General features: G+C 36.2%; 2 protein-coding genes across 6 annotated transcripts in view; one reads left to right on the plus strand and one right to left on the minus strand.

Annotated features, from left to right (window-relative positions):
• LOC117218209 (pyrokinin-1 receptor) overlaps window positions 1-20,429 on the plus strand; it is a 45,009-nt gene extending 24,580 nt beyond the window's left edge. The window contains exons 2-4 of one of the 2 annotated variants that reach the window (XM_076520540.1): window positions 12,736-12,959; window positions 14,906-14,999; window positions 15,209-15,374. In XM_076520540.1, the coding sequence (XP_076376655.1) occupies window positions 12,736-12,959; window positions 14,906-14,999; window positions 15,209-15,231 (341 nt within the window). In that variant the 3' untranslated portion in view covers window positions 15,232-15,374. Of the gene's footprint in view, window positions 1-12,735; window positions 12,960-14,905; window positions 15,000-15,208 lie in introns of both variants that reach the window. The other variant, XM_033466432.2, reaches the window with a different exon arrangement.
• A 506-nt stretch (window positions 20,430-20,935) lies between these two features.
• On the minus strand, window positions 20,936-27,409 carry LOC117218204 (double-strand break repair protein MRE11). 4 transcript variants are annotated; one of them, XM_076520538.1, is made up of 12 exons: window positions 26,160-27,409; window positions 25,553-25,724; window positions 25,345-25,481; window positions 25,084-25,274; window positions 24,807-25,008; window positions 24,660-24,731; window positions 24,392-24,512; window positions 24,170-24,320; window positions 23,943-24,106; window positions 23,726-23,855; window positions 23,412-23,648; window positions 20,936-21,466 (listed from the first exon to the last, which is right to left on the minus strand). In XM_076520538.1, exons 1-12 carry the CDS (start codon window positions 26,269-26,271, stop codon window positions 21,350-21,352), a joined length of 1,806 nt encoding a protein of 601 aa, XP_076376653.1. In that variant the 5' UTR covers window positions 26,272-27,409; the 3' UTR covers window positions 20,936-21,349. The 4 variants fall into 4 exon arrangements, with proteins under 4 accessions (XP_076376653.1, XP_076376652.1, XP_076376654.1 ...); XM_076520537.1 differs by having other exon boundaries at window positions 24,392-24,731; XM_033466423.2 differs by lacking the exon at window positions 20,936-21,466 and adding an exon at window positions 23,154-23,322 and having other exon boundaries at window positions 24,392-24,731; window positions 26,160-27,399.
• Between the last annotated feature and the right edge of the window lie 18 nt (window positions 27,410-27,427).

The raw sequence follows: 27,427 nt of genomic DNA on the forward strand, positions 1-27,427 counted from the left end.
GTAATTTTTTCCTGCAAATGCCAAATTTCGAGTTGCTGTGAATTTCCCTGTGCTAGTCCTACGCCTATGTAATTTATTGCTACGTCGATACCTGGGTCGACGGAGTCGGTCAAGCGTGTGATGCGGCACGCGACGCGAATTCTCGAGAGACAACAGAAAATGGTCTGTTGGATGTGAGTCAGGTAAGAAAAACCGCGGTGCTACAAAGCACGTGACCAATCCCCGTCGAATCGTGACATGTGACCTCCGAATTACCTTCGAATCGCGGCATGTGACCTCCAAATATAAAATTAGAAATAAAAAAGTTTAATCATCGTTTTTATCCTCGCATTACTATGTATTTATATTAATGTATATACCAGCATACCAGCCGCGCTGTATATAAACTTAAATATGTACGCGTTACTAAATTGTAAGGATTAATGTACATTTGATAAGTATATGACGGATCTTTATGCAAAATAAACATCTGCGATTTTTGCGATCATTAATTGTTTGTGACTCATAACAATTGGGAACTGATTTCAATGAAATTTTCAGCATGCGCATATATTATCAAGTTCTAATCATTTCCTAAATTTTTTCATTATACACTCAGATAAAAAAGTTAAAAGACCAGAGTTTTTTATTTCTTTTTGTCATTTCAAGTACGTAATAGCAAAATTAAACAAAGCTATTTTAGTCATTGTACAGTAAACTAGTCCTTCTAACATCTCCAGAAAAATCAGATCATTTAATCCAGTTTTAAGAAAGTTATACCTTTTTAAAAGGTACAATATTATACCGCAAGAGAGAAGGCACAACATTTTTCTGTCTGAAGCTTCGTTTACGAGAAAATCGAGTTTGAAAATGTGTTGATAATACGTTTATTATTAGTTACTTCTGGTCAAGTATAACACCTTATATAACTAATAATAAACGTATTATCAACACATTTTCAAAATCGATTTTCTCGTAAACGAGGCTTCAAACGTAAAAATGTTATTCCTTCCTTTCGACTCCTTTTTTCGCACGTAGAATCAACGCAAGCCCAATGGTACCATCTTCCGGTAACACTCTGTATATACCAACTGTATACAGGGTGTCCCACAATTATTTTAACAGCCGAAAATGAGGGGTAGCTGAGGTCATTTGAAGTAACTTTTTCCTTTGCGAAAATGCAATCCGCGGCTTTGTTTACGAGTTATTAACGAAAAACACTGGCCAATGAGAGGTGACGGTGCGAGAGAGAGAGTCCGCGAGAGAGTACGCAGCACGAGGCTTTGACAGATGGTCGGGACGGACTCGAGCCACGTTCGAAGTATTGAACAAATCACGAAGCGAGAACTTTCCGGATTTTTTTTTTACTACGTGACAGTGATATTTTGAAGAAAAACGCTGTTCACCTTTACTTTAGAATGTCTGAAGAATATTTACTAATTTTTCGGACCCGAAATAATAAGTAATTTAACCGTGACGGCCGTTTTAATTTTCTAGTGTGCATGACACCTCGTGTGTAACATATGAAATTTTTAAGCAAGGTGTACAGTGAAGATTAACAAAGTACGTAAATGATATTTTACGTTAATGGTATTTTATTTAAATAATTCCGTGTCCGAACATAGTTCAACGAATGATTCGCAAAGCTAATTTAATAAATAATAATCGTGTTAAAGGATGTAAGGGATATGTTTGTTAGAGAAATATGAAGAATATTATCAACAAGAAACTCACCCATTTAGTTGTAAAATCCACTTCATGCACGAAAATGTGTGCAGGAGGATAGTGCATTGACCTCGTACAATGTATGATGAACTGCACAGCTGATCTGTATCCGACGGCGACGAACAGAAGGATATCTCCAGGCAGGCAATTTCAACGTTTACTTTCACTGCATTATCACTAAACACTGATCACTTATCAATAATATTTATGGACAAACTTTCCTGGGTTAATATGTATAGCTCTGAAAAGAGCCGATTTTATTATGCGACGCGTTCGAAATTCTCACTGTTAACGACACGTATGTACCACGTTGTCGAGATGAACTGCAGAAGACTGGCACGATGGCCGACTGTGTTTCGTTCTCCTACGAGCGAATTTCAACTGTTTTCCATCGAACGCGAACATTGTCAGCCATCGTGCTAGTCTTCCGCAGTTTATCCCGTCAACGCGGTATGTGTTCTTAACGATATGAACTTCGAACGCGTCGCATAAAACAATCGGCTCTTTTCAGGGCTATACATATTAACCCAGGAAAGTTGGTCCATAAATATTATTGATAAGTGATCAGTGTTTAGTGATAATGCAGTGAAAGTAAACGTTGAAATTGCCTGCCTGGAGATATCCTTCTGTTCGTCGCCGTCGGATACAGATCAGCTGTGCAGTTCATCATACATTGTACGAGGTCAATGCACTATCCTCCTGCACACATTTTCGTGCATGAAGTGGATTTTACAACTAAATGGGTGAGTTTCTTGTTGATAATATTCTTCATATTTCTCTAACAAACATATCCCTTACATCCTTTAACACGATTATTATTTATTAAATTAGCTTTGCGAATCATTCGTTGAACTATGTTCGGACACGGAATTATTTAAATAAAATACCATTAACGTAAAATATCATTTACGTACTTTGTTAATCTTCACTGTACACCTTGCTTAAAAATTTCATATGTTACATACGAGGTGTCATGCACACTAGAAAATTAAAACGGCCGTCACGGTTAAATTACTTATTATTTCGGGTCCGAAAAATTAGTAAATATTCTTCAGACATTCTAAAGTAAAGGTGAACAGCGTTTTTCTTCAAAATATCACTGTCACGTAGTAAAAAAAAAATCCGGAAAGTTCTCGCTTCGTGATTTGTTCAATACTTCGAACGCGGCTCGAGTCCGTCCCGACCATCTGTCAAAGCCTCGTGCTGCGTACTCTCTCGCGGACTCTCTCTCTCGCACCGTCACCTCTCATTGGCCAGTGTTTTTCGTTAATAACTCGTAAACAAAGCCGCGGATTGCATTTTCGCAAAGGAAAAAGTTACTTCAAATGACCTCAGCTACCCCTCATTTTCGGCTGTTAAAATAATTGTGGGACACCCTGTATATCTAAACTTCCCCTCTGAACTGCAATATTATGCGAACTCTGGCCACACACTGATGAGAGACTGCAAATTGTTTCTTTCTTCAGAACGTTTTTTCACCCCACAAAGGACGGAATATGATAAATACCTTCTCCTTGGTTAGAATGTTTTTGCAACTGTAATTAGACGATGTTTACGAGTCATATACCAATGATGGCACACGTAATATGCATAAATATGAACAGATAAAAAATCGTTAAGTATGTGTGCAGATTAGTTGTGTGTGCTTGTGCTTAGTATGTTTTATTTAGTACTGAATATTTACTATATTCGTACTTAATTCAGTAACTTGTTGGTTAACTTTTGTTAAACGAGTTTAACAAAAGTTATGGCTCTCTGAACTTAACTTATCGATTCCTTCACTTATTTTTTTAACTATGAGAGTGTTAAAAAGATAGAGGGAATGGGATTTTTTTTTAAGTAATTCTAGTTCGAACCATAGCCGAATATTGAGTAATTCTAGTAGTAGTAATTCTAGTAATAGTAATTCTAGTTCGAACCATACCAAATACTGAATATTTCTGCCAAGTTTCGTGATAATCGGTCAATCAGCTTTTGTAAAATCGCGGACATCGTTTTGAGGAGCACAGTTTCGAGAAAAACGTGTTTAAAGTCTTTTATTTCAGTCAATTTTACGAATTCCGTCAAACGGCTATGCAAACGTGTTTTCAAGGATTCAAACTTCAAGAAAATGCAATAAGAAAGAAATCGATCTTTTCCCCCTCGAATGTAGAAGAGACCCCCTTATACGCAGAACATGGCCTTACAACATTGCACGATGTAACTGGAGCATATTGAAATTTATTCTGATGGCAGCTTGCAGCATCAGCTGGATGTTCCATCGGTTGTCCTTTTAAAATTTTTGAAATTCTTGATATCGTTTTTTCTGTCGTAAACGCTACGTTACGGAAGCGTGACAGAGAAGAGCACAACAAAATCAATGTAGTACTTTCATAACGAGTTTGTGAGCAAATTCTAACAATTTCCAAGCTACTTTCTAGAGAAATTGTGCATATGCATGTAATACGCAGAATATGCAAGTTCTATGCAACATATGCAAGTTCTATGCAACATATACAAAATATGCAAAATATGCAAGGAATATGCAATATACAACGCATGCAAGAAGAAAAAAATATGTTTTTTTATATCCTCTAATGATGAAACATATTTCGGTTAAAGTTTTATTTGTTTAATTAATTTTTCTAACCTATGCATTTCCATAAACTTCCGCAGTTTAAAGATGTCTGTCCAAGAGATGACACCCTTAGTCTATCACATATAAAAACCATTATTAAATAAAAGTACCTATTATGGGACACTCTGCAGGGGGTGCAAGATCATCATCGATTTTAATTATTCTTGAATATTTATATATTTGAAATATTTTTTTTTATCATTAAAGGTTTTAATTTTAATTAAATACTGATTTAATACGCGAATAAGAAACGATATGAGCAAACTGGTAAAGTAGCTATTATGGAATACCCCGCTTCTTATTTGAGCGTTATAATGATGGTCAGTTTGTAACTGAACTGTGCAAATTCGAAGTGACAGCACACGGCGATGTGTAAAAACGACGCGACGTAAAACGCAGTGCGCTCTGCACATATTCTTATTAAAATGTCCATGACGAAAAAAGTTGTCACACGCGTTGGAATCGTTTTCCTGGTATGACGAAATATTCGTCCCACCCGGTTAACACAGGTCAAAGGTTATCGCCTTTTCTTTTTGATATTTGTTTTCTGCCGCGATACCGAACCGACTATTTCTTATTATTTATTACAATTTTCTGGGCTAAGGGACGTCGAGCAGTCGTTGGATCGATGGAACAATCAAGGCCGAACGGAGGCGCCCGGTAAATGTAGCGGCACAGACAATAATGTTCGTTACGAGACGGAAAAACAATGTTTTCGACGCTGAAATGATTCGCCAGGGCACGAACTATGCGAACACAACACGGCGCGCACACACATTCAGATCAATTTTCTTTTTCTCGTCACAGATCGCCGTGATAACACGACACGACGAGATCGGCCACTTAAAAATGATTCAACTTAATTCTCGCAAAAAAAACAGCGGAGGATTCGCGGTTCGATGTCGCGATGCGGAAATCGTGAACACGTTGCCATTACTTGTTTATTAAAAAATTGTTGTTACACGTTCGGATCATTAACGTTCGCGGTAGCCGATGACCATTAGGACGGAACGAGAAAATTAATGCACCGTCGATGATCCTTCGTTTTGTTTCTTGCGAACGGTTCATTTGCAAGATTATAGTGATTATGTATGTACAGTGGTCCACAAAAGTGATCGCACACCTTCCGAAACGCAATAACTATTTTAAAACTGAACCAAATGACTTGAATTTTTTTCAAATGATAGAAGAACTAGTCTACTAGACGATGACTGAAATGCTTTTGTCTTTTAATTTTGCTATTACTTGGAATGACAAAAAAATAAATGATTTTAACTTTTTTATCTGAGCCTATGAAACAAAAATTTAGAAAATGTCTATCGTAGATCTCGGTAAACTATATATGCATGTTGAAAATTTCATCGAAATCGCATTTATAAAAATCGCAGTTTTATCACGATTTTTTTTTTCATCCTTCAACGCATATAGCTCGACTTTGGGTTTACCGATTTCATCAAATCAATCATCGATCAAATTTTCAGTGCGAATATAAGTTACCAAGATCTAAAAAAGGCATTTTTTTTAATTTTCGTTATAGACTCAGATAAAAAATTAAAAAAATGAGGATTTTTAATTTTTTCTCTTCGTTCCAAGTATTGGCAAAATTTAAAAAGAAAACTTTTTAGTGTAGGTTATTTATTTTAGTTATTTATCATATCTAGTAAAAAAAGTTTTTTCGTCTAGGTTATTTATTCTAGTTATTTATTATATCAATTAGAAAAAGCATTTTAGTCTAGGTTATTTATTCTAGATATTTATTTATATCTAGTTATTATTTAGTCTAGTAGACTAGTCCTTCTATGACCTAAACAAAATTCAAGTCATTTAGTTCAGCTTTGAAGAAGTTACTGTGTTTTACAAAATGTGCGAACACTTTTGCGGGCCACTGTATGTGCATGTTAAAGTTCCATGGACAATTCAACCATTAAGACCTGACGTTGCTTAAATGCATTTCGCTCGCAGCTTTTTTTCTCGGCGGATTTACGTTATTGAATTCTACCTTTGTTTTCCTATCGTCACTTTTTCTTTTATCTGGACACTTAGGGTACTTTGGAACTGCGGAAATGGAAGCACCACGATACGTTAATTTTGTCTTAAATCATTAGAGATTTATTATTATTATTATTATTATTATTATTATTATTATTATTATTTATCGTTTACTTTATGTAATAAATCATAGCTGTGGTCATCTATGGATTTCATATTTTAACAGAATAAAGTAAAAATTTATTCATTTACGTTCTTTACACCGACCTAAATCAAGAAGTGTATCAACTTACCTCTCATACTCTAAAGAGTAGTATTGGTGTAATAATTTTTCGATTTTTCGAAGAATTCTGATACAATTTCTGGTACAACAAGTAGAACCAGATGACCATGACCAGACGCGTTTCGCGGTGGTTCCCACGCGTTCCACTAGATTTAATTAATCGAGGCTGAAAATTTCGGCAGGAGATTCAGCCTCGCACCCTTCCCTTAGGTCCTAGAACGCTTATTTATCACGCCGACACGGTCGAATTGGAAGACATTCGTCAGAAAAAGCGCCCTCTCGCCTCGTAACTTCTTCCGATCGGGTAATTTGTGCTGAGCCGGGGCGAAAGTTCTCATTTCTCAATTTCCACAGAAGTTTATATAAATGTACAGTCGTTTATCAACGAGAGAGGTACCAGCCAGTTCCGTGTTTCGTCGGGGATTAAAGGGAGGCGACGAGCAACGCGACACACATTGAGATAGTTGCCGGATTTCGCGGTCAAAAGTCGAGTTTGTCGAACTCATCCTAGATATAAATGTGTTGTTACCTGTGTAACGCACGGAGAATCTTCCCACGAATTTTTTATATTCCTTCCTGAAGGCAAACGCCAGGCTGGCGCCAGCCAGCCGGTGGTTCATTTGTGTATCGCGAGTCGAGTACCTCCAAGGGGGTACGACGACGAACGTTTCTGGAATCGGACCACATAGAAACACCCCCACTACCATTTTTCCAGAGAAAATCTGGCTATATAAAGGGCCCAAACGCGACCGGGTATCGGGCTAGTTTCGAGTCATTCATCGACGTGGAAACGCTCTAATGAGATCGAGTCGTAATTCTCCTTCGAACAATCTAGTAGGTAATTAGATATCAAATCAGAAGCCCCCGCCGACTCAGTGCGAAAAGCTGAGAGCGCGATAGAGTCCGCGAACACCTACATACATTTGTAAAAACTCAAAATGCGTAATAAATTAGCTTTTACCAGTTTCATTTGGTTACAAGTTCAATTATTTCCATTTCCTATTTCGAAGCAGTAGTTGGTATAACCCACAAAGATATATCTTTACCGCTCGAAGTATATCTTTGTTGCGCAAGGAATTACGGTCCAATCACTGCAGTTCCAGAAACAGTGAGACTGCCCCAAAACGGTGGGCCGGGAGTTAGCAGGGAGAATGGCAAACTAACACCTGCTAAACATCCCGCGCTGATGGGACTACGTGCCCAAACAGTGCCAGACCCAACCGCAATTGACTGGACCGTAATCAAGGACCAGGAGACGTTATGACGGGGCCGCACGTGCCCGGGAACGGCCACAGACAGATCCATACCGTCGGGGTACCCAAGCACATGGCCACTGCCATAAATCCTGGCCACTTGGCCGCAACACCATCTTTATTTACTAAAAAGTGATCGTTGATTATATTACAAATCCTTATACTAGCACTAGTGTACACTCGTTTCTGTAATTATTCATGAAGACAAAAATGAAATAAAATTTACGATCTATTCTTCTTCAGTTTCACAAACTTTAGCTTCTATTTTATTTATTATTTGCATATTATATTATTTGCAACGTACAAATTAAATGTACAATCATTATATATATATATATATATATATATATATATATATATATATATATATATATATAATGATTGTACATTTAATTTGTACGTTGCAAGCGTTTAGTATATATATATATATATATATCAACTTACTATAGAATTTGGTTATTGGTAACTTCTTGAGAGTATATCAATCTACCACCATAATAATACCATAATAATAAGTATCGATCAACATGCAACATGTGGAACCTAGTCTAGAAGCTCCAGCGGATCTGAAATTAGATTCCCAGTATGAAAGCATCAGCAAACCGTGCAATTTCGCATGACTAGTAATGATATTACGTAGAACGTCTGTCGTTGCAATATCTTCTAGATGATTGAGCGTGTTATGCGTGCGTACATTCGTTATTGATTGGTGTTGATCACGTGGGTCGGCGATAGGGCGCGATCAATTGATATATAACCGTGGAATATTGTCTACAGTCTGAACATGTGCCACAGGCGTGCGACTTTATAGTCAGATTAAAACGAAGCAGCGAAGGTCCCCATTTTTCGACGTTCAACCACGGGCTCCGCTTTTACGCCATGAATACTTCGAGGGACGCAGAGCGTTTATGGCGGTGCTGCCATAACGGCCTAATAAATACGTCCAATCGTCCCGGATAGCCTGCAATTAAATCGTGCTCGTTAACATATTAATTCTCAAACATTTCAATAAATCAATTTGCGTGCGATGGCCCGAGAAAGTATTCCCGATTTTTGCAAAATTCCCGATGTTCTCAACTATCATAACTTTCTTCAGAATAATCGTACGACGATAAATCTGAACTCATTTTATAGACACAGATTTCTTGGTAATTATTTGGAAAAGGGTACTCATCATCGGTTTAGGTGACCTTAAAATATGTTATCAAGCATTTATTCGGTTGGCCTTCATTTCCGAGATGTTTACAAAAATAGTTCTACATGTATATGTATGAAATGTAGGCAATGTATAGAATCCCTCGTATTTTAGGCACAAAGTATGAGAAATATCCGAGAATTATTTTACACCATTGTTCGTACACCATTTGAAACGCGATAACTATGTTGAAACAGGACTAAATGACTTGAACTTTTTTTAGAAATCTACGAGCATAATTTTCGTTACAAGGTCGGATAAAAAAGTTAAAAAACGAGACTTTCTTGTTTTTTCTGTCATTCCAAATAATAGCAAAATTTAAAAAAAAAACCTTTTGTCATTGTCTAGTATACTAGTCCCTCTATTATCTAAAAAAAAATTCAAGTCACTTAGCCTAGCTTTGAAAAAGTTATTATCTTTAAAAAGGCGTACGAACACTTTTGTGGGACGCTGTATACTTTTCGCAAGTATTGTCTGGATTTGGTCTGGATAAGATTATTATTCAAATAGATCAAGTAAATATGAAAATAAATCTCAGATCATATTTCCATAAAAACGCGAGGCACTCTACATGTACATTTTATACATTGCCAGCAATATATGCAATGCGAAAAGACAAACGTAACCCAGACCTAACTCGGTAGCCCGGTAACATCTGTAGAGAAAAGTTGTTCAAAACGGTACCTTGAACAATATATTTCAAGGTCACCAAAATTTCTGATGAAGACTCTCTTCTAAATAATTACAGTAATGCCTCCCTAACTGACGTTCAGATTATACACAAAAATGGACAATTTGGGAAGAAGAGATACTATTATTCGAGCCTTCCAGCTCGTTTTTATGGTTGTCGACAATCTGTAACTATAAAAATGTACCCAAATTTTTACCACGACGTAACGGGTAATGAACTAAAGACTCATATTTTTCTTCTTCTAAAAACTGCTTCAAATTGAATTGCCCGTAAAAACGTTGCAACATTTTTTTATATCGCTCAAGCTTCCCCTTTGCAATGGCTCCGATATATGATTCACGATACTTTTTAGGTCATATTATTGAACCACGAACGAAAGGTGTCGACTGACGTGTCCCGACCGTGGCCGTCCATTTCTACTTTCCGCGGAATCGATATTTTGATTAGGTCCAATTAATTAAATTCAATGGATCGCGCGATGTCCTTGTCCGATGGTATTTCCCCCCGATAGGAGGCACAGAGGACCATTAACACGTTCCGTGCCGAGCTTTTTTTACTCGAATCTTCACACTTTGATATTTTACTAAAACTTGATGTATTACGTGCAATTATTAATTCTCGTACACATAACAACGTAGCAAAAACTTATCAACGCCCATTCTTGCGGTGGAAATTGATTCTTCGGTTCTAAATTTCTTGTAAACAATTTGTTCAGTTCACTAAGTAAACATACAAGCGTGTACCATCGATGGTACACGTGGCACGGAACGTGTTAATAATCGACGGCAATGAGAGTCAATAATTGCAGATCATCGGGAGACACGTTCGGGAGGTCGATCACTGTCTATCGACACACCGCGATAACGCGTTCTTTATAGGCTCGCTTTCGAGCACGCCGCTCTCTTAATTTCATCGTGCGACAGTTCGTGGAGATGATGAGGGCAACCGACGAATTTACGATAGCGTTTCGTCTCGTTATCCCTCGTCGCGAATGCTGTTCGTGGCACCCTCAGCGCGGAAATATTGAATCGCTAGTTTTCGCAATGATACTCGGTTGAAAGGGGAAAATCGATCAAAGAATTATGTGCCTAGTCTCCAGGTTCGCCGAAATAATTGACCGGCGATTGAGGCGCTGCTGGGTTAATTGGAACGATCCGTTTGTTGACGTGCTCTTAGATCAACTCCTCGTTGCTCTAATTCTGACGATAATTGTTTAGAAAACTTCTAGGTGTTCGTTACTCCACGTTTTGTTACTCCAAGCACTCGATGATAACGATTTTGAAAAATGACGCGTGTCTTCTGTAACTGGATATTAACCCTTAAATGCATATTGTTGCCAATTGTCTACATTTCAGTTCCACTTAATTTTATTCAAAAACCTGAGTATGTGCGTTTCCGAGGACACGTTGATAACAATGGACAATAGACCATGTGTGAAATAAAAGACTTGTCATTACTTTTGGCGAGTGAGTTATATGTTTTTTTGACATTTGAGTGTGGTGGGTGATAACCTTCAATGTGTTACTTGGAGAGACATTTTCTTTTTTCGAGTTTCCTATAAAGGAATGCTTTCTGTCACAACAAAAATCGCAATTGCTTTGCTGCATTTCATTTATAAATAATGTGAAAATTCCTATACTAATAGATAATATAAATACATGACCATTTGTTTACGTCTACAATAATTTTAATAATAAACGCATATTGTTGCCAAAAGTCTACATACAATTTTCTTTCAAAATAAATACTCAATATTATTACCTAGATTTTTTTATTTATTTTTTACGTAACCTATGACTACATTCCTATAAAGAATGATTTTTTAAAATTTAAAACAAAGAATCATGCATTTAAGGGTTAAATCTTCTACAGAATAACCAATATTTCTTCGATCATATGTTATTTACTGATCAGGCCTTATTCGCGAATAACGGGCAAATAAGCACAATATGCATTACTGGTCTGTGGAAAACCCAGATTGGCTGAGGCACTTTCAGAATCAGCGTCCATGCAGTGTAAATCGGTATCATCGACCACCGAGTTATTGGCCCATTCTTTATCGACCTTAACAAATGAATTATCCATTTTGCTAAAAGACATTCCGTTACATGAAATTGAAATTCCTTCATTTACTGTCCCTCGACGCGTACTGAAATTACTGACAAACATTTCATGATTTTCTCGCTATAGGTCACGTGAAGGTCAACATGCTGCACCTCGTTGGATTTGTTTTTTTATATGCTATAAGATTGCTGCAGTGAAAATATGTGGTTCCATTTTTTAAAAATACGACGACCTTAAAATCTCGAGAAAATGACCTCGTGAAACAAATTCGACCCATCACCGTATCGGCGCCTTCGAACAAAATATTTTTCTCCTCGTAACATTTTTTTTAACATACCGAATAAACGATATATTTAAGGTGATCCAAGTTAGGCGAAATACCCTCTATAATTTTATATTGCTTAACCCTAGAAAGATAACCATATGACAATGTACGTAAAAGATAACCATACGCTTCAGAGGCGCATGCTTTTCTAAGGCGTCAATTTTATACTAACAATGGATATTTATTTAAGTTAATCTAGTCATTTTAAAGGTTTGGCATTATTGTAAAAATAAAATGCATTTATATTATATTTTTTTATATTTTAAGTAATTTTAAACTTAAATCACTAGACCTCTATGAAAAACGGTGCAGTCAGTTGTTTATTTCGCAGGCGCCTCTGCGACGTAGGTTATCTTTCTCGGGTTAAACGTGAGTTTCATATTTTCCCCTTTAAATTTCCGCATAGCAAATAAGAAATAGTTTTTTTAGGATCGAGTGGGCCCGCAGCGGCCATGAAAAACCGTTTATCTAATTGTAATTGGAAGTCCGGTTAATTGTTAAATTAGTCAAAACGTATAAGTTGGCAGAAGATATATCGGTAAAAATCTGCCAACGTTGACCGGAACTAGTAAAAATTATGGCATTCTCATTAAATTACGTGAAATGTGTTGCAGTTGCAGTCGTGATAGCATTTTTCATCTGCTGGGCACCGTTCCACGTACAACGGCTGATCGCTGTTTATGGAACAGAACCGGACCACATAACGTCGAACAGCAAAGGAATGGCAAATCTCTATCTTTTGATGACCTACACGTCCGGTGTTCTTTATTATATGTCCACAACGATTAACCCGATTCTGTACAACATCATGTCGAACAAGTTTCGAGCGGCTTTCATGGTGAGCATCGTTATCTTTTCACTGAATTCTACAACTTCTTCTTCAGTATTCTTTAATCATCAGCTTCTTCTTGTTCTTCAGTATTCTTTATCCTTGAATTACTCGAGTATTCTTTATTCTAAAAATTACATAATCCTAAGGTTTAGGCTGAAAATCAAAAACATGTACAGTAGAACTCCATTTATCTGAACTACATTTATATTGGAACGAAATTATGGCCAAAGCCCGATTTAGTGAACTTCTACTGTGCTCATATTATAAGAGTGTTCGTACACCTTTTAAAATGCAATACATTTTTTGAAACTGAATGACTTGAATTTTCTTTTTTTTAGGTGATACAGAGACTAGTATTGCTAGACAATGGCCAAAATGTCTTTTTTAAATTTTTCTATTATTTGGAATGACAGAAAAAAAATTAAAAACTCTCGTTTTTTTTAATTTTTTCATCTGACCTTGTAACGAAAATTAAAAAAATGCCTCTCGTAAATCTCGGTAAATGCTGAAAATTTGATCGAAATCGGTTAACCGAGAGTCGAGCTACAGGCGTTGAAAGATTTTAAAAACTGCAGACTTTTTACAGTTTTTGATCAAAATCGTGACAAAACTGCGATTTTTGCCATCTTTAATTTGTTGTAATTCGTGACAACGTCAACCGATTTCGATCAAATTTTCAGCATGCATATAAAATACCGAGATCTATTTTATTCTACCGAGTTTTCTATTTTTGTTTTGTCATTCCACATAATAGCAACATTTAAAAAAAAATACATCTTGGCCACATTGTCTAGTATACTAGTCCCTCTATCATCTACAAAAAATTCAAATCACTCAGTCCAGTTGTAAAAAAGTTATTATGTTTTAAAAAGTGTACGAACACTTTTGTAGGCCACTATAGGTATTGCGAGCATAAATGAATGTAAACTCAACACGTTCTCTTTTGTTTGTTTACGTAAATCCATTTTTCTGAACACGATCTCCGGGGCTTTGATCGAAAAATTACATGTAGTTCAGATAATCAGCGGACTCCTACTATATGAACATATTCGATTATATGAACTGTGCCTATAATATTTACTGTGCCCGTACATGGCTGTCTGTTTCCACTCTTGTGAAATTAATATATTAATATATTAATAATAATTAATAATATATATTAATAATTAATAATAATTAATAATATATATTAATAGTTAATAATATTAATAATAATTAATAATAATTAATAATATATATTAATAGTTAATAATATTAATAATAATTAATAATATATATTAATAGTTAATAATATTAATAATATATTAATATATTAATATAGTCATACCATTTAAGGAGTGAAGTGACTATGTAAGCCTCAAAATCTCGAGATAGGCAGTAAATATTACAAGCTTGTTGCTGAGTGTTTAAAGTCATAGCTTAGCAATCACGCTTTATTCACGAAGTGCACGAACTGATCGGAACAATTCGATAGAGACTGAAGTCCCCGAGAAAAGAGATCCTCTCGAAGCCCATTACTTTTGCACTCATCGCTTTAATACGCTCATGACTTTTGTGAAATTCCGGCCGGCTAGTTTACGAAAGAACAAACAGCGAATCCTCACTCTTCTTCAACCGACGACCGATAATATACTGTGTGTAATTCAATTTGCATAGGGACACCATGATTTACTAACATATATTGATTTCAACTATAAATTTTTATTATTATTTACAATGACTCGCGTTAATATTCGGACACGATATTATTAGAAAAATTATTGCTCACACTGTATGTACTGCAACTTGAACCCACTCTCGTTCTAAAAGCGATTTCCACGATCGTAAGTTCTCCTCGTAAACCGAAAAGGATTCTTCTTCTCGAAAGGAAGTCAAGGTATTTCAAACTTGGAAGGGAAACAAGATCGTGTCAAAGAGAACCGAATGAAAGAAGAATCAAAATTTCGTTGCAGGACGGAACGTGGCCGCTGCACGTGAAATACGTGGTTTTCCTGCTTCAGAAAAAAAGAATAGCGCGGATTCTCGAGGAACCAATCAAAATTCAAGGTGGGCGTATACAACTCCTGTAAAAGTGGCGAGCGTTTTTTATAGTCCCGATAACATAAAAGCGATGGGCTTCGAATGCGATCCTAAATTTCCAAATGTTGAACGTGTGCTTGTACTCTATCTCTTTGAAATCTAATTGAAACAAAGTTCGCTGACCTTCCGACGATCGTCTAACCGAGCACCAACGTTTGGTGGGTTTCTGTTCGCAGGAAACGCTGTCGAGGAGTTGTAGGATCCCAGGCCTAGCGATTCGTAACGAGCAGAGGTCCTACTCCAGCCTGTCCAGGTCGCAGCAACGGGCTCCGGGCGCTTATGGTTCGCGAACAGTGGGCACAGCGGGGACAGTGACAGCGGTCCACGAGAGCACCGAGTGTTCCGGAAACTCTGTAAAAGAAGACAGCCCGAAGCAAACCACGTCTCTGATCGAACGCGGCGCAATGGACTCGCCAAACGTGGTCGACAACTTCGAGGCGAAGAACAAAAGCCAGGAGATCGGAACTCTTGATAGCTTGGTGAAAGGGGACCGAAGGATCGACAGATCGATCAGGTACCAGAAAAACGGCGGGCCCGTGTCAGCCAAATACACCACGGTGAAAGTCTCGAACGTGGACGGTTCCGAGAAGAAATGGTGGCGACTGCTAAAGTGGTTTCCCGGCTTGAAGTCGTTGAAGCTGGCCGGAAGGGGCACCTATGCTGCCCCGGAAAATCGTATCAAGGAGAACGCCGGCCTCCGCAAAGAGGAATTCTCGATGACCATGTGGAGCATGAACGAGGAGAACGAGCAGAGGCCGGTTTGAAGCTCGAGAACAACGAAGCAGTTACCAGTGAACAGCAGAGTGGTCCTTAGCCGTAAAAGGGTCTTACCCCTCCAAATTATGGCACTTACTTCTCTTGTTAGAGAAGATATAACGTTGGCAAACATTGGAAGCAATCGGACAATGACAATCACGTCGCATTTGCATGAAATTTTAAATATTTCAATGATTTTATTACATTTTCGAACATAATTGTCTTTCTTGTAGTCGGTATTCGAAGCCTCGGAGTAGGTTCGTTTCAGGTTTTAGATGCATACTTTAGATTTATTAACTTATTTACCTTACTAACTACATGTACTGGATGTACGTGTGACTAGATACGTAAGTTACATTCCTTAAAGTCTTACAGGAATGTAAAGGTGCGAAGACACGGCCTGATGTTGTAACACCATTTTCTGCGTATTTTCAGTGAATCTCGATCTTCGCGAGTCGTAGAGCTTAGTTACATTACCATGCTACGTGATTTATACCTCTTCGCTTCCTTGGTTTCACTTATAGTTCGGGTGTGTTGCTCATGAATCATAAGTTAGGATATTAAAGCGTGCCGAGTTATAATGTTCGACTCTGATTCGATTCGTTGTAATAATAAATTCTCAGTTTTTCGGCGTGATTTTGAGGCGTCGCACGGTGTAACAACTATATGGATGTTCGCAACAAAATTCATAACTTCTAAACTAATTCATTTTTCACCTAAGACCCCTAATATTGCTTTAAAAAAACACAATTTTACTAATAAAAAATTACGATGATCTTAATTTTATTATTAAATAAAAAGTTGTATACTTATTTTTTCGATCGCAATTTATTATTATATAATTACTGATTAACATTTCTTTAAAAAACTTTTTTATCAGTTTATCGGAAATACGTCTTAGTAATGGTTTCGACTATTTTCTCCATTTTGAGCAACTTCGAGCAGCTGAATTTAACGTGAATACGAAGTTTAATATGCTCCGAATTAATGTGCAAAAAATCTCAGAGGTACTTTTTGGTACATTTTTTAAAACCCAAGTTAAAGTCGATAAACATTTAACACACAAAATTGGAACAAATTGTTAATATTGTAAAAAAAATTGTTCTGCAGCTTGGAAGGTCTTATAATATTGAACATAATTTATAAAAATCAGATTAATCGGATAAACATTCGACGAGTAGCACGTTTAAAAAAAAAATGCACTGAAAATTGGAGTAAATTTCAAGCATCGTTTTTGACAAGAAACTGAAAAATTCAGTAAAAGTTGTGGGCAGTACTAACTTCAGTTTTTTTTACTTTTGTCAATGTCATATAACACTGTGCGTCGTCCCTATAATAGTGTTGAAAGTATTTTTCCCTTTAATAATGGCCTTACAATTTATCATATCTCCCGCGTTTCAAATTCAGTTTATTTTTCTTTGTCATATTCTGCATTGTACATTGCATTTAATGGTGAATCCTTCAAGACTTTTTATACATTTTTAGAAGTAACACATAAAGCTCATCATTATTCATCTAATAATAAAACACTGTCTTTTAGTCAGAAACCTTCAATAATATTTCTAAAATAACGAAATACAATTATGTTCGAAAATGAGATCAAATGGTTAATATTTTTATACTTTAACGCAAATGCGGCAAGCGTGACCGTTGTCCGACTGCTTCTTGATAAGGTTTAATAAATGCAGAATTTTATAAATAATGTTTAATATAATAGAACGCGTAAAAATATACAAGGTGTCCCAAAAGTCACTTCCAATCGGGAAATGAGGGGCCCCTGAGGTCATTTGAAGTAACTTTTTCCTTAGCGCAAATGCAATCCGATTTCGTTTACGAGTTATTGACGAAAAACACTGTCCAAATAAAAGCCGAGCTCTCCTCTCATTGGTCAGTGTTTTTCGTTAATAACTCGGATTGCATTTGCGCTAAGGAGATAGTTACTTTAAATAATGACCTCGGAAATCACCCATTTCCCGATGCGAGTGACTTTTAGGTCACCTTTTGTACAGGAAATCGATTACAAAGCGGACGTTTTTACTACAGAAATATTAAAGACAACTGAAGAAAATATTTTTGCAGCAGTCACTCTCCTTCGTATATCAAATTCAAACATACAATGAGTGTAGAAAGTATTCGTACACCTTTTAAAACGTAATAACTTTATTATAATTGGGCAAAACAATCTAAATTTTTTGGGGGGATGGGGCGGGGTGGAGTGATTAGTTTACTAGACAAGAGCTAAAAAATTATTTTCAAAAGTTGCAATTTGTTGGCATGATAAAAGAATTAAAAAATGATGTTTTTTCAACTTTTTTATCTGATCCTATAACGAAAATTTAAAAGATGCATTTTGTAGATCTCAGTAACTTATACGCATGCCGAAAATTTCTTCAAAATCGGTCGACGCATAATCAAGCTACAGCCACTGAAAGTTGTACAAATTACTTGCTTTTGGTTGAAATTCGTGAAAAATTGCGTTTTTCACGAACTTTAATTACTTACAACTCGTATCAAAGTTAACCGATTTCGATGAAATCTTTTAGTCACTGTCTAGTAAACTAATCCTTCTGTCATTCAAAAAAAATTTAGACCACGTGGTCCAATTATGAAAAACTTATTCTGTTTCAAAGGGTGTACGTATACTTTTTACACCCACTGTACGTGTACACGCTGTGCCGATTATCCTCCATTAATTCCAAATTTTGTACGCATAACTTTCTCATCTAATATCGTAATTGAGCGAAGGGGTTAAGACTATATAGACAAAAAATAGAAAATCGAAAAATAAGGACCATGCTAGCGAGAAGCCTCGAAAAGATTGAAGACACGAAAAACAGTGACCAATGAAAGGCGAGTTCGGCTGGTGTCAACGATAGGTCGAAGCCCAATTGCTCTGATTGGCTCGGCCGCCTTGCGCCAGCCAAGCTTGCCCCTCATTGGTCAGTGTTTTCCGTTAAAAACAAAGCCACGGATTGTATTTGCACTAAGGAAAAGTTACTTCAAATGACCCTGTATAATTGAACTCTGCAAAGGTTGCCATCCGATCTTAACTTTGTTATCAAACTTCTTAATTTTACGAACTACAGCGCAGTACAGACTCTTCAGATTACACCGACACATGAACTGTCATAATTTTTTGTAAAGAAATATCGTACCACAATAAGCCTGGTCTCGTTTCAAAGACCAAAGCTTTCGCTTTCGCTTTCCTCTAACACAGTTTCGCGCAACGTAGCACACATGAAACTGGAGAATGTTACAAGTTATAGTGGTACAATTAAATTGTGAGAATGATATTTTACAAATGTTAGAAAATTTGGTTCGTCATTAACACTAGATTTACGGGACCCGTCAAAATGGCGGGTCACTAATATTTTAATTTACGATCATCCATATCGTAGAGATACATTTATGAGTTATTTATTCAATTTATATGTTACTTACGGCAAATGTTGCAACAACGCTTGTTAAAATCCGAATAAATGTCTTATTGTTACTTTTATAAACTGATGTAAAACAGTTGTTTCTTTTGTGCTCCGTAAATCTGTCATGGATTTTAATATCGAAGCCTCGTCTTTCAAACGATACTAAAAGGCTTGATGTATACGAAATGTTCCATCTTTCATTCAGCTTCGCGTAATTAAATTCGCGGACAATACGAAGAAGGGAATAACGATCTGAGAATAGCGTATCTAGTACCATAGCTTGACAGTTTAACGCCAGGGCATCGTGTCAGGTCGACTTCTCGATGCCGCGGTAACTTTCGAGCGTTTTTCCGCGGCTGGCGTCGCTGGCGAACTCGTTAATCTGGGCGAATGACGAGGAATCACGGGCTGTAGTTTACTCTGCAAGTTCTGTCGGAGTGATTCGGCGGCTTAGCATCGGGCTGCTTCGAGCATCAAGAAGACTGATCCTTATTAAACGTATTTTTCACGAGCAAAAATCGGATCGTGATCCCGATCGTCCGTTTAAGCAAGGTTGCTCGTGGCTACACTGCGAATTTCATGCGCGTACAACAAGACAACAATGTTTTATGAATTTCAATAAAACAAAGAAAAGAACATAGCTTTATATACGAGCGTCTAGCGAAACCGAACAAAACTTGATCAATTTCTAGCGAAAATGAAACAAGCTTTACGAGTTTCCCAGGAGAAAATGCTGGAAGCTTCTTTACTATAGAAAAACGATTGAACGGAGAATTCAATTTTCCTTTGCCAGTTTGACGAATTGAATAATTATTTTTCGTAATGATACGCAGTTTACCTACGGGACACCGTGGTGTCGGTCGACGATCGACGGAAAAAGGAGTCATTATAAAGAGATCATTTTATCGCATGCCTCTATACGTTGCTAACTTCGCGATAGGTGTATATAAAAGAAGCGACAATGGAGAATTGCCAATATCACCGACGCCATAATTGTCCATAATTGTCGTTTTAGTTTCGACGGCGAGATCTTCCGCGGATAGTTCGAGGTGACAACCGGATCTTCAGAATGTGATACTATTTATTGTGTGACTATTAGAACTGTACATTATCGACGTTATTTCGAAAGTAGATATATCCCGCTTCGCGCCCCTCCGTTTGTGTTGTTTGTAAATCGATGTATTTTCAGTAATAATATTTTTGATAATTATCAAACAAACCTGACGTTTATTCGCATCGTCTTATCCACCTTTGATATCCTACTATTTGATCTGCCAAGACAAATATCCACGTGCGTAATTAACGCCGGTATAGATCGTTGATCGCTGAGAAGATTTTAGACGATCAATATTTTTATGGCACAAACTAAAATCGCAATAATTAAAAATTACATTACAATATTTTACGTCGCGTTAAAACATACTTCAAAACATAAGCGTTAAGCCCGTTTCGTCTTCCTTTGTTATAATCCTTCCTGTGTTATAATATCCTGTAAAACCAGCGAACACCGTGTTGTGATAATAGTCATTACAATTTTTTTTAATAACATATAATATTTAGGTACATTCTTTTATAATCGCTGAATTATTTAAAATTTTGTTGTACACATGAATATAACTTTGTATGTTTTATATGGTCGTGTTAAAGAACACACTTTATTTCGAATTTTACTCGCTCTTTTTATTAAACAAACTGGAGGAACAAATAATGCTGTCCACAACAAACTTTAACTTTTCTTAGATTTTTTTAATATCCAACAGGCGATCCTTATAGAGCGACACTTACCAAATACAAGTCTGAAAATGAAATTGCTGTATCAGCCTCAATAATCATGAAATTATTAAGAATAATTATTGAGAATCGTTTTGTTGCGAATTACACCATTTCTCTCGCGTCGCGGCATTTTATTTACAATAAAGAATATTAACTGTAACACAATTCGATACAATAACAATTCAGATCTTTCAGAAGTGGGATGTCCGTTGGTAACACACTTCCGTGGCAACCCCTATCTTCTATTATTCTTTAAGGAGTTGTTTCACAACAAAGCAGTTTCACGTTACAGCGACTTGATTTGGGCAAGTCGCGATAACACTGCCCTCCCAGCCGAATGAGCGGCCGTCCCGGCCGCGGCAAATCTCACTTCTGTTGACCAACGACAATCGAACCGTTAATCCTGCCAGCTTCAGTCCTATAACCTCGAACTATCATTCCATCGGACAACTGACAGGTAACCTCCACCGCAAGTACTTCTGTCTGAAAAGTAGGTAAACAAGGAAAGAATGTAATTAGTTACCCAGATGGCCTTTTCCAGACAGTTTACGTCCTGACATTTGTCCTCCAATTGTATTACAGTGAAATCTCCCCAATTGTTCTTCAACTTGTAAATAAAAATGGACAATTTGAGAAGTGGAGATACGATTATTCGAGTCTTGCGCCTCGTTTTTTTATAGTTGTTGACAATTGACAACTATAAAAACGAGCCGCGAGACTCCTTTTCCCAAATTGTCCATTTTTGTTTACAAAGCTGAAATACAATTGGGAAGAATTTACTGTACTTACTTTTAATTTTGACAGCGGAATTGAAGTACATAGAAAATAAAAAACTACCTCTAACGTCGTGTAAACAAATCTAAAAATGTTTGCGTTTCGATTGTCGTTTATATGTTGCATGTTTTTTATCGCTCAATAGTGTTATTTAAGTCCAACGAATCCGTAGAACATAAGTATGATTTTAAATATTTGTAGCTTATAAATAATGTTAACAAATATCTTCTCATCTACATAACTTCTTATAGTAAGCTTTATGCAATAAACATCTCATTTTAATACCGAAGGTACTATTTCCTGGTACGAAAATATTAGAAAGGGCATAAACAAATGGGGTGTCGTAACTGTAATGTGTTCCAATATATACTGACATTCGTACATTTTATACTAAAAATTGCACAAATTAAAACATTTTTAGAAAGCCGTAAATAAAGTACGTTGATAAATTTCGTATGAAACATTGGAATGCTCATGTAATCCATTTTATTCGATTTGTGGTATTTGGCCTCCTCTTAATCAGAAAAACATTATCAGTTCATTGATATTGTTTCTAAGTACAGATTCTCATGTGTAACGATAATTTTATTGCTATTAACAAGCAATGGTAAAACACTTACAATGTTGTTTCCAAGAGGCACAAGTTACTCATTGGGTTCTGGTCGTGGCTAGTAGCTCCAGAGCCAACATTGTCAAAGCCAATATTCAGTTATTAACCAAAATCAATTTTATTTATTATTGTTAGGATAATAGCATTATCACCAATAAATTGAAAATGTTTCCCCAAAGAAAATAAGTCTAAGTAAGACCTAGATCGGAGAATAAAATAGCTTAAAAATTTTATACGAATAATTTCTGATAAGAAATTCTGTTTCTGGGTTCGAGTTGAAGAGTGTCGAGTTCGATGAATGTGATAGGTTGCACATGTTAATTATTGCATATGGTACTTGTTACCGTACACAGGAATCATCGTTGTTGAATGAATGTATAATTGAAGAAAATTAAAAATTCCAGGTGAAACGTTAACAAATTGTGTGTGCAGATGTTAATACAATGTAAATCAAAATTAATGAAACGCCCATACAACCTGAATATTTACTGTAAATTTAAGTATTTCTAATACAACACATTTTACACACTAGTCGTTCACATCTCCAAAACATAAAACTGCGATTTTTTATGTAATATAAAAACCAAGTGAAAAATATGCAATTGTTATTGATTTATCAGAATTCAGTCATAAAAAAAACTAAAAAAGTTTTATAGATAACCAAATTTTTCATTTTATTAAATATCCTTGCATAATAAAGTCTGATCAAAAAATGTTAGAAACAAAATTTTATTCTGCTCAAAATTAAACGTCCAAAGTTTTTAAGTGGGTATTGTCAAATAAATATCAAATATGAAAATATATTTATTTCAATACAGTATTTTAAAAGCCACATATGAATAAGGATTCAGATCTGGACAAATTATTCTGAATCTGTATCGATTAGTTTGGCTTTACGTTTGTTTCCCTCATTGAGATTTATTCCCCTCATTACGAAACTGCTCAATGTTTGATCCTTGTAACAAATGATAATATGTTATGGTAAATAGCAAATCAAAGGCTTATATAAACTATGAATCGTTAAATAGAAATTCTACAATGTACCTGCGTCTTTGTTTGTTTTTTAGTTGAAGTAGACGATGTCTTAGTTGTTATATCAAAAGAACTTTTATTGGTTTCTTTACTTCTATTACGTGCTCCTCTTCCTCTACCTCTACCTCTTCTGGAAGGAACTTTATGTAATCTTTCAGCTTCGTCTGCACTATCACTACGACTGTCAACATCTATTACCTCGTCATTAGTAGAGGGTTTTGCAGGTTTAGTAATGGATAATGTTTGTATCTATAAAATAGTACATGATTATCCAACCTGTAACATTTAATAGTATATTATTTTTAAATGAGTTTGTAAGTATATACATCCATGTCTTCATCTTGTGCTTTCTCCTTTCTTTTATCAACAAAACTTTTAATTTCTTCCTCGATGCTTTCAGCATTTGCAGTAACTTCACTAGTTTCCAAATGTGACACAATTTTTTCCATTTGATGGCTACATGTACAAAATCAATAGTAACAGTACAATCGAACTTACAATGTCAAATCAATATTTTAAAATATTTCATTATAGAAGCATTACCTTGCTAAGTTTTTGAAAGCATCGCTATCACCTTTATTAATAAATTGAGTTAATGCTTCGTTTAGACTATCCACTGTTAGTACTGTTAATAGATTTTTATTTTCTTCCAAACTAAAGTATTTTTTTAGTTCTCCTTCTACGGTTCTGCTCCATCTTTGATCCTCCTAATTGAAAAATTGAACAAATTTGATCACCGATTATTGTGAAATATCTCAATTTTTGTTTACCTCAGTGTCGCCGAAAATGTCAGCCATATTCTGGTAAATATCACTACAATCGTCAAATTTAGACGATGATCTTTTACTGGAGCTACTTTTTTTACGGAATAAAATCATTTCCAAAGGATTAGCAACTACCTCACAATATTTCTGTGCCAATCTGAAATACACACATCATTTACTTCCGTTTGTGTGAAATTTGTATTCGCTAATATACTAATAGAATCTTACTTAATTGTATCAAATACTTCTTCGTCTTTAGTATGAAATATTCTCAATCGAATCAATGGTACTACTGGTTGCTTTGGGTGATTTGATAGTTGTTCTACAGCTTTGGGTATTATCTTATTTTCTATGTAATCGTCGACGAAATTATATACAGAGTCCGAAAGCAACAAATTATTATCATTCTGTATAGTCTTGTGATCAAGAATCAAATTGTCGAACACAAAAGGTCTAACAGTTCTTAGTTGTAACTTCTTCATTTTAAAACTCTTACCATTTATGCTCAACAGACCAATGTGTTTAGTCCTTGCTTCACCTTCGCACAAAGAAGTTGCAACAGAGCTACCTATAAGTGCATTTCATAAGCAGTAGTCTCATAATTTCCATGTATTATAATTAATAGATAAATCTGAAAATATACCTGGTTGAGAAATGTAGTATGCTCTTTCAGAAATAAACTCTGGCGTAATACGACATTCATGTTCGTGCCCCCATATGATAAAGTCAAGGAAATCGGGAAGTTTTGTTTCAGGAATATGTCCATATTCAAGATGTGGTGCGCGATTTTGATGTAAGACGAACAGATTAAAGCAATTTATATTTTTTGGTTGTAACATATCCACCTTTGAATGAAAATCAATTGCATCAAAAATAGAAGAGAAGGTGGCCCATTACAGATATGTATCTCTCAAGTTTACCTTAGAATCCCTCAACAAGCGTGATAACCTTGCATCGTTTATGTAGCCTAAGCCATAAAGTGCAAGATGGGTATTACCCTTTTTCAATATCAGTGGAGGAATGGTAATGTGAGTGAGATCTGTTGATTTTCCAAAATAATTTATAAAGCTAGAGATAGATAACAAGTCCATTGATCCAACTGCTGCAAAGCCTGTAATTTTAATCATTGTTATTAATAGTCAAAACAATATTGTGTTAACACTGTGTATTATATTTTTTACTTGGATCATCGTGGTTCCCATGAATGGAAAATATTGGGATACTAATATTAACATTTGGACCTCCATAATTTACAGTTTTTTGAGGACAGTGTTGGAATATTAATTCTGGATCACTCAAAAATTGAATTTTAATTGGTCTAATAAAAAGACAATAATCAATTTTATCGCACTTCAAATTTCATCTTGTGTATAAACATATCTTACTAACCTGGAACCTAAACAGTATTTTCTTAACAACTCCATACATTTTAACATGGCAGACTGTGATGGTTTCGTATCATGAAATAAATCTCCACCAAGCAGTATAAAGTCTACTTCATGTTCATGGCCATATTGAAGTATTTCTTCAAAAGTAATAAAGGTGTCATCCGATTCTTGTCCTTGCATAAGTTAATTATTTTTAGTATACTTGAGTACATTTCATGACAATTGGGCCCAAAACTAGCAATTGGTGTTAAAATTCCTTAATTGAAAAGGAGAGTGCAAAATCTTCAGGTCACAGATTTTGTGTTTATATAAATATAGCTTTATAATGGCAAACACTCAATAGTTGTTTATGGATTTACAATTAAAGATTTGGTACTTTTTGAATGGAGTTCTGTTAGTGACGATTATCAAGTAACTGCTTGTACTATTGGCTAGTACTATTCCCAGATGATGGACGAAATCTACCAATGTTCGAAAAATAAACTAAATCGGTGACCCGAAGGCCTTGCACTTTCCTTTGTAATTATAAATGTAGAACTTTGTGACACTGTTTAAATAAAAAAGGAAATGGAAGATAATTTCTGGAAAAGTATCGTTCGAAAACCAACCTCTTTTCTTATTGAAATTATAGTCGAGATGAATATCGGTTGCAACTAAGATTTTGATTGTATCTTCCGAATTAAGCTTTTCGCCGTAGTTTTTCTTTCGTCTGGGCGACATTTTACTCAATTATGTAAAATATAACCTTAATGCGAGTCACTGTATCTGGTAAGCCGGCACAGCTGACAGGAACAGATCCACCTTACCACAACTAAAAAAGAAAAATCGCTCGTCAGCATTTCGCCGGAAGCCCGGCAGTAAGATGCTTCTTGTGTTATTGGCTCCCGAAGAGCACTGTGCTGCCGTCCGCAAATAAACCGGCGGAGAGCAACCGAGCCAGATGCGAGGCCGGGGCATCGATTCGTGGGTTGTTAGGCGACGAGGCGGCGGCTCGCAATCAAAGCGCGCGTTGAAACTAGAAAGTACAGTTATGTTCCGTTCTGATTACCGAAAATCATTTTTATCACGGAGTTAGGAGCAGGAGTTTAGTACGGGCGTTAGGAGCAGAGGAAGCAATCCTCGAGGAGGTGGAAACAGACGGCATCATGAGCTTGCCGACGAGAAGAATCCAAAGGACATCCGCACATCTTTCCCGATTGCCGAGGATTAATTAAGTGACTAGTGTTTTGTGACAGTAATGTGAAAGTGAACTCCTTGTCGAGAATTAATTGTGAATGTACATCTGAATGGTCATGTGAACGTGTATGTGAATGTGCATGAGCGTGTGCATATATAATCCATCCATATGTAAAATGGCGAGTAGGATCGAACGGCAGTATGAAGATAATTGTCTAAAATAGTATGGGCGAGACACGCAAGTGTATGGAGTTGCGAAGACATCGGTGCGAACGCTGGTATCATGGATCCCAGCATTCGCCCTAAAATGGCGGACAGATCTTTGAGTGGGAATGCGACGCGTCAAAGTTCTTGTTACACGGTATGGACTCCGTATGAAATGTGGCACTACAGTTGGCGTTTTGGTCGCACGAATATTGCATCGTGTGTCACGTACGTGTCGTCGGATTCCCATCCTGGGATCTGTCCGCCATTTTGAGGTGAGAGCTGGGATCCCTGGTACCAATACGAGATCAAATCAATATCAGAATACATGCCTCCAAGCCCTTGAACTTTAAAATATTTGATTAAATGTTTATTTTCGAATAATTTCTAAATTATTAATTATATCGAAGAATATGTTAGACAAAACTGAATAGATCGCGTATTTGGCTGTTAGTTTCTTTAGTAAATCGAACGATTTGTAGAAAAAATGCAATAA

This window comes from Megalopta genalis, chromosome 3, assembly GCF_051020955.1.
Source record: "Megalopta genalis isolate 19385.01 chromosome 3, iyMegGena1_principal, whole genome shotgun sequence".
NCBI lineage: Eukaryota > Metazoa > Arthropoda > Insecta > Hymenoptera > Halictidae > Megalopta > Megalopta genalis.

Bases quoted from the DNA above. Each gene is read 5' to 3' on its own strand.
- LOC117218204 (XM_076520537.1), bottom strand. From the start codon at position 26,271: ATGTCGCCCAGACGAAAGAAAAACTACGGCGAAAAGCTTAATTCGGAA. The intron at 24,732-24,806 runs GTATATTTTCAG...ATGCACTTATAG, and splicing joins ATACTACATTTCTCAACCAG to GTAGCTCTGTTGCAACTTCT. The intron at 21,467-23,411 runs GTACATTGTAGA...CCTACTTTTCAG, and splicing joins AAAAACAAACAAAGACGCAG to ACAGAAGTACTTGCGGTGGA.